General features: G+C 40.5%; 1 protein-coding gene across 1 annotated transcript in view; it reads right to left on the minus strand.

Annotated features, from left to right (window-relative positions):
- CSMD1 (CUB and Sushi multiple domains 1) overlaps positions 1-14528 on the minus strand; it is a 2081403-nt gene that overhangs the window by 641719 nt on the left and 1425156 nt on the right. Inside the window, exon 9 of the mRNA XM_011937546.1 lies at positions 1262-1386. Within this exon, the coding sequence (XP_011792936.1) occupies positions 1262-1386 (125 nt within the window). The remainder of the gene's footprint in view (positions 1-1261; positions 1387-14528) is intronic.

Raw genomic sequence — 14528 nt, forward strand, 5'->3', positions numbered from 1 at the left:
ATGAATTTTAGTACGGTTCTTTGAAGTGCTTAAGAGTCTTATGTTAGAATTGAAAAATGTACAATCAAAGTAGTCTAGTGACAAAAAGAAGGGGACAGCCATGTGCCTTTCCTCGACCAGAGACTGCTGACTCTGTGAAGGGTCTCCATTTAAGAGGTGACAGCTCGCTGTCAGCTGGGCCATATACCCACCCTGCCCTTCCTGTCGGGATGGGTCCGGCAAAGCTGTGTCCCCTACATGTGACTGGCCCCAAGTGGTTACAGGGACCAGGTACAATACAGTAAATGGTGCCAAAGAGTATTCTTAGCTTAGATGACAATAGTGACATGTTTGGCAACTAGTTCATTTCACAGGCACTATGCTTCCTGTACCTTTTTTTTTATATAACTAAAATGCTTAAAAGTTTAAAATGTTTAAGTCCATTCACATGAAAAGACTATATGGAAAGATAAGGTATTCTTACATATGAAGCTTTCCTTTTTAGTCAAACTAGTGCTTTTCCTCCCAAAACTACCAGTTTACATAAATCATTTTACGGTCAAAATTCAAAAACAAAACCTCCAAACCTAGCATTTCTTTAATTTCATATTATTTTTCATTTTAAAACAACCAAAGTAATTTTCTTCTGGTTTCAATATAATTTCTGTAATTCTGGTAAGAATTGGTATATACTTCATAGCAGTAACAAATAAACAATTTAACGTTTGCTGACTACATACATTTTATTTGAAAATGATGATGATAATAATGATGAATATTTTACTCTGCTAACTATGTTAGAGATTAAAGATCATTTACTAATAAAATGATGATTTGGAATCAGGCTAATAATTCCTTTTATTACTACATGTAATTAATACCTAAAAAATTCAACCTTATTGAAATGGGAAAGTGAACCTTTTTAGATTTGCGGGGTGCACAGAAACCTTTCTGACAGGTCCAGCTGTGGAACATATATTCACATACATGCACACTGTGTGTGTGTATAGATAGATACCAACCTATAGTGAGTATGTGTGGCTTTGCTCACATCTGTCCTCAAATGTAAAACACAAAAATATTCTTGGAAATGTTAGCTTCTTAACAAATTCCAAGGAAAGATTTCTGTTATTACCCACATCACTATAAAAACGTACATTACTACCAAGTTGTACTCTGCCTGTAGACAATGCTTCATGCTTAAATTATATATTTAGAAAAAAAAAATGCCAACCCTAAAGAAAGAGATAATCCAGGCTTTACCCCACCACAAGTGTCTTACCTCGGCAGATGGGCCGGTGGTCACTCCAAGCAGCGAGCGTCTCTGTAACTCTCTGACAGGTGATGCTTTTAGATCCCTGGAGCACGTAATTGTCCTCACAAGAAAACTGTACATTTGCACCAACCCTAAGCAGTTAAAAAATAAAACAAAAAACCCAAATTATTCACAGAAGACTTTTTTAGGAAAAAAAAAAATCAGCAAAATGGCTGCTCCGACGTTGTGCAGTTAAAACAGCATAAGACATTAAGCAATCCATTTGGTATTATTTATAGAGGCAACCCTGTGATTTAGCGAAGGTTATAAAATCAAAAGACTTGGGTTCAGATTCCTGTTCTTCCACCTTCACAGCTAAACAAACATATGAACCTTAACTTGTCACGACTAAGATAGAAAATAAATAGCAAAAATGACCTTACTGAATGTTGTGGCTTTAATAAGAAAACAAAAGTGAATAAATTTTGTACCCTGAAAACAAGAGGAAGTTGGATGTCATTCATCATGAATAAATATTTTACAAAAACAAGAAGTAAAAAAGTCTACGTTAAGAAAATATCTCAGTAAAGAACGTATTTTACTATCACACATGTTAATTATATTTAAAAGAAAGCTAGTGATATTATATTTCAGAAATTCTTACAGGAAAAGAATGATTTGTTTTACTTTTCTTTCTTTTTGTTGTTGTGTTTTTGTTTGTTTTGTTTTTAGACAGAGTCTTGCACTGTTACCCAAGCTGGAGTGCAGTGGCATGATCTCAGCTCACTGCAACATCTGCCTCCCAGGTTCAAGCAATTCTCCTGCCTCAGCCTCCCAAGTAGTTGGGACTGTAGGTGTGCACAACCACGCCCGGCTAATTTTTGTATTTTTAGTAGAGACGGGGTTTCACCATGTTAGCCAGGCTGGTCTTGAATTCCTGACCTCAAGTGATTCACCCGAATCAGCCTCCCAATGTGCTGGGATTACAGGTGTGAGCCACTGAGCCCGACCGTGTTTTAGAAGAAAGCAATCCATCCAGCCTGGAGTTAGAGAAAAAATTGTCCTGGCTCGAGCTGCATCTGCAAACACGGAGCTTTACGGTTGCAAACATTAACAAAACTCTGTCACAGAACACCAACTGGACAGCTGCATTCAAAAGTGTGAGAGGCAGAGATCAGGTTTGAACACCACCCAATTATTTCTTCTGAGCCTGGTTTCTGGCATTGAATTAAATGTAGTCTTATTTAACTATCTTACAAGCCCATTGTTACAAGAGGAAATTCTACTCATGGTTTTAGTTTGAGAAACCCCGGGCTGTTGTTGAGGAAACAGAAGTGAAATAAGGAGTCTTCGCAGGAAAAGAAGCACAGTTGTCAGTGTGGATGGATGAAGTTAATAATAGAGACAACATAGATGAAACATAAATAGATGCTTTTCTTTCTTGCTTGGTGAAAAAAAAAATCCATATCTATAATATCAGAATAAATATCCTTCCAGGAACATTGCACCAGCATCCCCCATGGCACCTATGAAACACTCTCTGGGGATTGCCATAGATGTCTACAACAGCCATCAAACCAGAGCCACAGATGTCTACAACAGCCATCAAACCAGAGTCAAACCAATTGGGAACATTCTAGGTTCAACAAAATTAAACACCTTTCTTCTTTTCTAAAGTGGTGTCTTATCTTAATAAAACTTAATGTGCAAAAGTTTATTTGAAAATAATGAAGAGAATTCAAAGGATGTAGATGTTTCCAGATTTATCTGTCTAGGAAGTTCTTTTTTTCACCAGGAATCTAGGACAACTAGAGTTCTGTGGAACTGATTTTGAGAAACCCAGCATCGTAAGAACATAATAGGTACTAATTTTAAATGTGAAAAATATAAAAAACAAAACCCAGTCCTTATTCCCGTTTTAATTGCTAGCTGTAACACTTATTTAAGACATCTGTAATTGTAGACATATTCCGCCACCATAGTTTTTGCTCATTGATCTGTGTTTAAACCTCATCTAAGAAATTTTTTTAAGACAATTGCTATATCTTTGTGTTTTCTATTCCAGGTATCAATCTCCAGTTCTTTCTATTTACCTAAATTTTAATATCCATAGTTTTCACCATTCTTGATTTGATATATTTTCATTGAACATCTACCATGTGTCACACTCTAAGTACCAAAGCAGCAGAAGTGAATAGCACAAAACCCCAATATCATGGAGATAACCGGATAGTTAAGAAAGAAAAAAGTAACCAAACCAAACATAAAGGAAACAAAAAAGTGTCACAATGCGCCATGAAGAAAATAAATAAAATGACACTAGAGTCCTCAGGTAGGAAGAGTTGGAATTTGAGTGTGGCCATATTTTCAATGATCCCCTTAATCTGAGCCCCTGATATTTAATGTAACGTTCCAGGGGAGTTCGAACAGAAACGGAGGGATGGGGGGCACTGCTTCAACTTAGCAAGCACTGTATTTCAATGACTGCAGTACATAGCACATCACTCCTTAGTCGCGGAGGGCTCTGTGCTCCTATAAAACCTCTCTCTTTTCATGCATGTTTTTCCTACATCCAATCAATATTCCTTTAGGGATAAGTAGCAAATTGTATTCTGTTTTGAGAAGAAAAACAATCAATAAGCCGAAATCCCCAAAGCACAAGCAACACAGGCAAAAATAGACAAACGAGACGACATCAAACTAAAACCCTTACGCACAGGAAAGGAAACAAGCAATACAGTGAAGAGACACCCTACAGCATGGGAGGAAATACTGGAGAACAAAATATCTGGTGATGAGTTCATATCCACAAATACAAAGAACTCAAACAAGGAAATCACAAGAAAACAAATCATCCATGTAAAATACGGGCAAAGGACCCAAATAGACATTTCTTTAAAAAAGATGTAAAAATGGCCAACAGGTATATGGAAAGGTGTCCCGTGTCATTAATCATCAGGGAAATGCAAATTAAAACCACAGTGAGATATGAACTCGCACCTGTTAAGATGGCTATTATAGAAAAGACAAGAGATAGTAAGTGTTGGTGAGATGTGGAGAAAAGGGAACCCTTGTACATTGCTGTTAGAAATATAAAATATGTAAATTAGCCTACTAATTACAGAAAATACTATAGGGGGTCCTCAAAACATTAAAAATAGAACTACTACATGATCTAGAATTTCACTTCAGATCCTATATCTGAAGGAAATGAAATCAATACGTCGAAGAGATATCTGCACTCCCATAGTCACTGCAGCATTACTCGCAATAGCCAAGCCGTGGCATCAATGCAAGGGTCCAACACTGGACCGAGAAACGGATTAAGAAAATGCGCTATATGTGTGTGTGTGTGCGCGTGTGTGTGTGCACGCGTGTGCGCATGTGTGTGTGGGCGTACACAATGAAATACTATTCAGCCTTTTTTTAAAAAAAGAGGAAATCTTGCCATTTGTGACAACACAGTTGATCCTGGGGGAAATTATGCAAAGGAAAATGAACCAGGCACAGAAAGACAAGTACTGCACGGTCTCATTTCTATGTGAAATCCGGAAAAACAGAACTCACAGTAGCAGAGTGTGGGTACCAGGGTCTGGAAGAAGGAGAGGAAACAAATAATACACAATTTCATTAGGAGAAAAAAGCTCAGGAGATCTACTGTACAGCACGTACAGATCTACTCTACAGACTGTAGTTAATAACAGCATATTGTATGCTTGAAAATTGCCTGGAGAGATTTTGAAAGTTGTCACCATGAAAAATGACAAATATGTGAAGCAATGGGTATGTTAATTAGCTTGATTTGGCCATTTTACAATGTATTCGTGTTTCAGACTGTCATGTACACCATAAATATCTATAGTTTTTGTCAATTTTAGAAAAGAAAATATCACCACTCTGACTAATTGATTTCATTTCTGGCAATATAATATATGTTTATCATCCAAAATATAGGAAATTTCTCGTCAGTGATATTCTTTGGAAGACATGAAAATGGCCAACAATAGGACTGTGCTTGACTAAGATTTTTGGATATATTTGAAAGAATGCAATGTTGCTTTATAAAAGGCAAATATATAATGTATGTAGCAATAAAGAAAAATAAAAAGGACATACGTAGCAATATAGAAAAGGAAAAAAGAATAATCCAAAATTGTATGTACTCAAAATAACAATGATCTCTCTATCCATATTTACATCTAAATATCAGGATGATAGACACAACCCATTTTTGAGTGGTACTACCACAAGTAAATTTTTCTTTATATATTCAAATGATGATTTTTTCCTGATTCTATTACTCTATAATTTAAAAGTCAAAATAAAAACATTTACACTGCTTCTATTAGACTGTTCCTTCCTTCTCACTCGTCGAGGTAGTCACGTGCACTCTCCAGGACCTGAACTCAGCTCTTACTCTTCTCAGATTTCCACCAGAGGAGAGCTTTGAAAGCTGATTCCAGTGGAGAGTGGAGGATTGCTCCCGGCTTCCACGATCATCATCTGTTATCACAACCTAGTCCAGAAATCTCTGCGCACATTCATATTCAGTACATTGAGAGTACAGTATAGAACTCATTCCATCATCACGATCATGAAACCTTTTCGCAGATTATCGGAAATAGCCACCAATAGAATATGGAGGCTTCTCTAATTTGAAAGCATCACAAATATTAACTTGAGCAAACTCCTCATGTGATTGCAGCCGGCAAACAGAGCCAATGCCGGTAAACACCATTCCAGCAGCACAGCCAAGGAGACGCCTCCATGTGAGAATCAATCAAGTTGAGGTTCAAACTAAATAAGACCCCAATTCTAATTTATTAATTCAATCTTTTGCTCTCGTTTTATCTAACACATGAATCAGTTCAATTTAAAAGCTATGTGTGCTTTCAACTTCAAATATATAATAAACGAAGTTTTCACTGATTTATGATTACTATGTTTGAAGTAACATATATCAGATATAACATAAGATCATCTAATTTGGTTTTCTGGAAAGAAGTCTCAGAGGAAAATTCCAGGAAAAAAAAGTTAGCAGTACCTTTCTATTGGCAAGTAACTTTAGTGCACCGTAGATTAATTACATTGCACAATTTATACAACTGTTAGTAGTTGGTAACTGTAAGAAACACTGGAGAACTTATTTTTTGTGAGATCAAGATACATGGTACATTGACAATAAATACCACACAGCAAAATTTAACTCAAACAGTTAAAGCAGCAAAATTTTGATTTTTAAATGAAATACAATAGGGAAACATACATTTTGCACTTCTTCAATGCTTAGCACTTCTGACATTGCTCCATGTTTGATTTCTAAAGACATTTTATTTATCAACATGTAATTAACTTTACCACAACATAAATACTCTTTCTAAGTCAGTAAACTATTTTCAAATAGTAGTAATACAAGCAATTTCTAAATCTGGTTGTCATACAGCATAGCTATTTGTGAACTTATTCAACATTGGTATTACAACTACTTTTGAAAAATAATTTGAGGTGACTCGAAGATTAAACTAATGTTCAAAACAGGATACGGGTTGACTTAGCTGTGAGACTTAACTGTCCACTATTTACCGGAGATTACACTAATCTACTGACTGGCTAGGTAGGGGTCTCCTACTTCTCTTTTCAACACACACTGCTCAGCATCTACTGAATCTGCTGACGCAACCAATAGACAGATGAGAGATAGATGATAGACAGATAGATAGATGATAGATAGATAGATGACAGATACACGGATAAACAGAGAGACAGATGATAGATAAAGAGATGGATGGATAAATAGATGGATAGATGGATAGACAGATAACAGATGGATGGATAGATGATAGTTAGATAGATATATTAGATAGATAAATAGATGATTGATAGATGAATAGATGGATAGATGATAGATGGATGGGGGAACAGATGGATTAGATAGATAAATAGATGGACAGATACATAGATGTATAGATAGATGAATGGATGGAAAGATAGATGGATAGATATATGAAAGATGGATGGATAGATGATAGTTAAATATATTAGACAGATAGATAGATGATAGATGAATAGATGGACAGATGATAGAAAGATGGAGGATTAGACAGATAAATAGATGGACAGATACATAGATGGAGAGATAGATGAATGGATAGGTAGGTAGATATCCATCTGGTTAGGTAGATAGATTGACAGATGACAGATAGATGGATAGAAATATAAACAGATGGATACATAGATACATAGGTGGATGGATAGATAGCTACGGAAAGACAGATATATCTTTCTGTGTTAAAAAATCCAATTCAAACAGTACACTTCAATATTGATAAATATAAAACCCATAAATATATATGTGTGTGTGTGTGTGTGTGTGTATGTGTATATACATACACATGATTAGGTACCGAAGGTAGGCGTTTAAGCATTTTTGCATCTTCAGCAAAAAGAAAAAATACATTAGGTAAAATGTTTTTCAGTCTCAAGCAGCAGAAAACACAAAAATTTAAGGAAACCTGGAGATGGATGGCACAGGTGGCAGTAGCTGCAGCCACACTTGATCAAAGGCTTAGAAATGTTGCTTGAAGAAAAGTATTTGCTTAAGAGGAACAAGGGCTGTGAGCAGGGGGAAGGGTGAATGCTGAAGGGTGTATGTGCGTGTTTACGTGTGTGTACACATGTGAGCACATCCGTGTGTGTGCAAATCCATGTGTGTATATGCATGTGTGTGTGTTTGTGTGTGTATGTATGTGTATGTGTGTGAATGTGTGTGTGTATGTGTGTGTGTGTGAGTGGGTGTGTGTGTCTGTGTACTTCAGGTGTACATCATGAAATATGTGTACCGGAGATGGGATGGTACGTTCTCCCGTATTCTCCTTCTCCACTATAAGAAATAAAACTAAGCCCCCAGTGTGGAATGGCTGAGTTGCCCAAACAGCAAAGGTGGTGGCCCACCCCTCCCCACAGGCGCTCCATCCCAAGGAGAAGTCAGAACTCTTGGCCTGTTCTTGGATATAGGCAGGGGTGGCTGGAAGCCCTGGCTGGAGGGTCCTGCCCAATGAGAAGGAATGGAGCTGAGTCCTGTTTAAACCTGAGTCCTGGTTACCGCCAGAACTTACCACTGGAGTTGTGTTGATGAGCGTGACGGTGGCGCGGGGGCTGGGGAAGCCCAGTGTTGTGTTTCCCCACCAGACCTGGGACCAAGACCCAAGCTGGCTGAGGAGACAGAAGAAGACAGAACTCCTTGCACTGTGTCTGTGTGTCCAGGGGTAATGCAGGACCCCTTCATTCCCAGCTGTGGCCTCATGGACACACCCCTGTGTTTCCCAGTGCTTCGCAGAGTCTGGAGAAGGAGGGAGGAGCTCGCAATGGAGAAGGTCAAGCCTCTGAGCCTCCAGGGCAGAGGCGTACGGAAGGTTAGGACCGGGAGTGGGTGGCACAGGCAGGAGGGAGGAGGGATGCCTGCTCTAGCCAAGGCCAAAATGCCCTCTCCACAGCCCGGGCCCTTCACATCCTTGAGAGAGACTGAAGGGATGTTCAGAGCACTGACTTTAAACCTGCTTCACTGGGAAATCAGTAATTTTAACTCTTTTAAGAATGAATAAAGTTTTCTGACTCAGACAAAATGAGGATCTCACAAAAGAAATTACCAATCACAGTACAAATAAAATTACATTTTACACATCAGAATTTATAGACTTATTAATTCAACTTCATATACCCATTTTAACTTACTTTGCAAACAATATTGCTATTCTTATTACATGTGGGTCATTCTCCCATCTTTGCCATCTCTTTCTCCCTATCTCCCTCTCTCTTTCTCTATATTTTTCTTGCCCTGCCTTCCTCCATCTTACTTGATTTTCACATTAAAACATTGCTTTTTCCCAATACATAGAATCAGTTCTATGGGGAGTTTCCTGAGCAAGGTGCTAAAAAGTTTCCTGGGAACTCTATTAGAAAGACGACGGTCTTTTTCTAACTTTAGAACAATAGAGTGACATTTGATTCAAGAAAAGGAATGAGAGAAGAAAAACCAACCAGAACACCTCTAATATTTCTCAGCATCTTGAGCTCAGTCTCAGGCTGCAAGTCTCAGGCCACACACAAGTGTCCCCAGGGCCTCCTAGAGCGCCAAACACAGCACAGACACTCAACAAACACAAGTTGAGTGAATGAATAAAGCCAAGCCACTTTCCTGTGGCTGTATATGTCAGTTTGCAGGTAAAATGAAACAGAGAAACAATGCAGCAACCAAATCCACCCTCTCATTCCTCGCTCTTCTCCGTGGGCCTCCGCTACGCCAGACCTACAGGGGTTTGGCAATCATTTACAGCCATCCCCAAATGCACCAGACCTGAGGCTAGCCCTGGGCCATATTAATGAGCTGCTGGTGTAAGAGATACTTCATCAAACAGCTCCTGGTCAATGTGTTAAGTAAATCTAAATTGCTATGGGACTATTAATAAAAAAAAGAACTGATTTTGCCTTTAGTAAAAAGATAAGAATAACTTACATTGGAAACTGAAATTTGGGTTGGGACTTGAGAGATCCATAGAATGTATTTTCTTTTTTTTCCAAAATGAGTATATGTGTTCTAGATTAATAAACCGCCACAGCAAAACCCTGTTGGTAACAAAGCTGAGGTTTGTTCAGAGAATTGAATATAACTTGGTTTGTCCAGAACAGAGTTGTTCAAAGGTTATTTCCAATACCATGGATCTATCTCCTACCTTCCTGCTTTGATGTTGCACCCTGTCCTTCCCTAGTAGACACAATGACTTAGGTTTATACCCTCTCCCTCCACTTCACCTCCCTTCTCTCACTTCTGAGGCACATAACAGTTTCTTTATTGCTCCATCTCAGGTTTAGTCTGAGGATATTAACACAAAGCCTAGCAGCATGGAAGAGTGGGAGGCTTGGGAGAAGAGGCCACTCGGGAAGGCGCCAATCTCTGAGAGAACCGCTGTGTTTCATTCACCTTGAAATTTCTCACAGCCTCCAGCACTATGCATGGAGCTTCTGGTAGCCTTGCAGTCAATACCTGTGGCACTAGTGAGAGCACAAACCAGGAGACAGAAGCAGGGATTCAGAACATCTCCTAGGTGTAGAAGCAGCCTCTGAGCTGGAGGGCTTAGGAGGAAAAACAGTATCCAGCCTCTAGGTGGAATCTCTCAGTATCCACGCGGCACATGCGCCCTTGGGAGCATTCACCTCTATTTTAAAATAAATGTTTTAGGTATCCTCTCTGGTTCTCCTATAAGGGAGCTTTTACACCACTCAGACAGGAACCTGGACACTTCACCAGACGGTCTCTGCTGAGGGATGCCCCTTAGGGACACAAACCTAATAAACAAGACCAGGAAGGCTGCGAAGACCAGGAAGGTTGTGAAGACCATTTGCAGGCAAGTCAGCCGGATGCTAGGGGGACGCTGTCTCATTGCACGCTTTGCTCGGCATTCTAGAAAATGCCATCATCCGAGAGATGAATGTGCGTCTGCTGTGGATATTGAAATGCCTTTTATTACCCTTTTGATTTTCACACATAATGTGTCATTTCTGGGTCATTTTTTCTTTTTATAGCGGCAATTTTTAGACTCATTTCTTCAAGCCTTAAGGCAATTTAGCACCACTAAAAATGCATCCGAGAGTAGATGGATCTCTCTAGCCTAGGGAAAGAAAGGAAACTAATATTTTATGTGATTTTTAGATACTGTGTGTTAGCAATAGCCCAACAAAGATCCCTTAATGACAATCAAAATATAGGATTCTTCCAGGGTGTAAGCAACAGTAATACTCTTGCAAGGGGCTTGGAGTGATTGGCAATTTCCAGCTGTGACTAGCTCTCAGAAGCATGGCACTGACAATGAGGCATGAATTTTTGTGTGAGGGAATTTAATTTAAAATTTCCAAGTATGTTATAAGTGCATGGAAACCTGCCATTTACGAAACAAGCGTACTTCGTCATTTGAAGTAGAAAAATTAAATCCTCATGTTCACCCACCTGTCTATACAAAGGCAGAAGCTATGGGCACACTGTGGGAACCGGGAAGAGGGTTTGGATGTAGCCGGGACTGAGGGGAATTATGGCTTGGGAAGGAGCTTTGCCTGCAAGCCCCTCTCTCCCATCTTCTCTTTTGTGTCTCCATGAGATCCAAGGTGAAAGCCCCTTTGCCTCCTTCCTGACAAGTTATCAGGGCTTTAAGGACAGCAACGTCAGTGCCTGTTTTCCACGTGGGCTCAGGAAGCCGGAGGAGACTCTTCAAACTCTAGACCAAAAGGTGTTGTGTGCATCATGCTCTTTGCTCTGTAGCTTGAGTGAGGAAACAGTGAGGAGTGTCGGAGGCAGAGAGATGGGAGGAGAAGCAAGCAGAGCCCCGGCAGCCTGCACCAGTGTCCGGCTCACGCCTCCATCATGCATGTACCCAACACAATAGCAGCAGACATGAGTTTGTTGTATTTTATGAACATGCCCAGGCAGCGGCTGGAGCTAACCAGGTAGAGCGTGCAGGGAAGTGACATAAATTACTAACCACTCAGGTCAGGCAGGTGCGTGGGGCCTCCATGATGAGTCAGCAATGGAGGTGCCTCCATCCCAAATCACAGATGAGAACAAGAGACTCAGAGGGCCCTCTGCTCAGCACCATAGGATGCTGGATTCAAACGGGCTTTCTTTTTTTTTGTAACTTTGAAACTGATCACTTAAATCAGTGGTTGATCAGTAAATAATCCGACATACACAGAGACTGTCCAGCAAATATTTCCTCCTGGGCTTATATCTACACTAGGCAAAACTTCGCAATTTTTTGATTTATCCTTCACATCTGGTTGCTTGTAATTGACCAGCAACCACAGTATCCAGGCTTACTGAGCACCACCCAGAGCAAAAGCCAGGAGGGTGGGCAGGAGAAGAAAACACTGCTATAATTCAGTGCACACACAAACACACACGCTCACATATACAAGCATATATGCATACCGGCCATCACATGAGATCCAGAAGCACGTTTACGGGACACTAAAAGACGTGAACATACTTGCCCCCTAAGGAAGTCAGCCTAGCACAAGCGCTCAGCAAACAGGACTGTTTCCAAGTGCCCCTCTCAGCAGCACACCTTCTGCCTGCCTTTCTTGGTGCAATGGCTCACTCGGTTTCTGGGGCCATGAATCCAGAACCCAGGTGCTGATGCCACCCAGTGCCAGGAGGCCTGCAAGATATTGGCTGATAAAACAGAGCTACTTCACCCAAACGCTGGCTGTACTGAGCCTGCTGAGGCTCTGGCTTCTGCAGTAGACATGTGGGATGCCCAAAATGAGGGGAAAGCAATGCCCAGGGGTCATACTTTGAGAGGGGAACACAGGGGCTGAGAGGGCTCATGGTAAACATCAGGCCCCAGGGGTACACCCAGGCTGCCTAGAAGCACCGGTGAGACACAGCGACTCCCTGGGCTGATTCTGAAGCTGAGCACAGCTTCCCAGCCCATTTGGCACCTCCGTCAGGTTCCAATTTCTCTCACTCTCACTTCACTGGAATTAAACTGCCCCTAAAGCCATTGTCTTAAGCTGATTTCTAGGGAATCCCAAATAAAGTAGGGAACTATGATCAGGTGATCAACTTTCAGTGCAAGCCCCAAGACCTAGACACGTTATCTTCACAAGGTCACCAGGCTACTAGATAGTTGTAAATAAAATGCAGCTGAGATAAAACATGAGTCACATGTTTTTCTCACCACAATGCAAGGTACTGAGGCCAAGAATTGTTATTTCCCTACCATACTTCTTACAACGCTAAACACAATTCTTAAAATGTCTTTGTCCTGCACATACACACTGTGGAATACTATGCAGCCATAAAAAAGGATAAGTTCATGTCCTTTGCAGGGACATGGATGAAACCGGAAGCCATCATTCTCAGCAAAGCAACACAAGAAGATAAAACCAAATATCGCATATTCTCACTCATAAGTGGGAGTTGAACAATGAGAATACATGGACACAGGAAGGGGAACATCACACACTAGGGCCTATCGTGGGGTTGGGGGCTAGGGGAGGGACAGCATTAGGAGAAATACCTAATGTAAATGATGAGTTGATGGGTGGAGCACACCAGCATGACACCTGTATACATATGTAACAAACCTGCACGTTGTGCACATGTACCCCAGAACTTAAAATATATTTAAAAAGTACATTAAAAATTTTTCTTTGTATATGTCCTCTCTTTATCATTTGCCCTACTTCGGCCCAATAAAATACTTTCTTCTTAATATAGTTTGTTTTTCTCTACCTTATATTAATCTTGTGTCATTCCTAGAAATAAAATCATGTATTTCCTAACACATTTAACAAAGTAGGTAGGATCAAGCCAATCTGAGAAAAGGGATCCTGTGGATATCAGAAAAGAGAGTGTCTAGGGAAGTTGATGCTACAATTATACTGTGCTGTGTAGATGCATGAAATCCAGCTGTAAACATCCCCAGAACAATAGACCTGCCCGGCTTCCTCACATCTAATTTCCTCTACGTAGTTATGCATTTCATGGCTGGCGTGTTTGCTTTAACTTCTTGTCATTTAGATCCAGCCCTTAATGCTCACATCAGTCTCTAGGAGAGAGAGGCAGAGAAAGATTTTCCCTTACCATTTTTAGACACACTCTTCCTCCTTCTGGGACCGACGGCCCCCTGGGCTCAAGTGACGAGATCCTTCCCTTCCCATCCTCCAAGCCCTGGCTGCAACGTCTCCCCTGAGCCTTCCTCAACGCTCTGTCTAAAACACAGCAGACCTTTTCTGTTGTTCCTTCTTTTATGTGTCCTTATCCCAAGAGCTCAGCACAGTTCCTGAGGGCTTGCTCGTTTTGTTAAGGAAATGAAAGAACTAATCAGCAGATGAAGGGTTGCCTTGGATGTTAAACCTCCCTAGAAATGGCCCAGGTAGTGATTTGCGATTTTTCTTCCCCTTCTTTTGAGAACAGCAGATACAAAGCAAAGTAAAGCTGAAATTGGGCCAGGTGTGGTGACTCAGGCCTGTAATCCCAGTACTTGGGGAGCCCGAGGTGGGTGGATCACAAGGTCAGGAGTTTGAGACCAGCCTGACCAACATGGTGAAACCCCATATTTACTAAAAATACAAAAATTAACTGGATGTGGTGGAGTGCGCCTGTAATCCCAGCTACTCAGGAGGCTGAGGCAGGAGAATCACTTGAACTTGGGAAGTAGAGGTTGCAGTGAGCTGAGAGCTTGGGCCATTGCACTCCAGCCTGGGTGATAGAGCAAGACTCTGTCTCAAAAAAAAAAAAAAA

Source organism: Colobus angolensis, unplaced genomic scaffold (genome assembly GCF_000951035.1).
Source record: "Colobus angolensis palliatus isolate OR3802 unplaced genomic scaffold, Cang.pa_1.0 Scaffold165, whole genome shotgun sequence".
In the NCBI taxonomy this organism is placed as follows: domain Eukaryota; kingdom Metazoa; phylum Chordata; class Mammalia; order Primates; family Cercopithecidae; genus Colobus; species Colobus angolensis.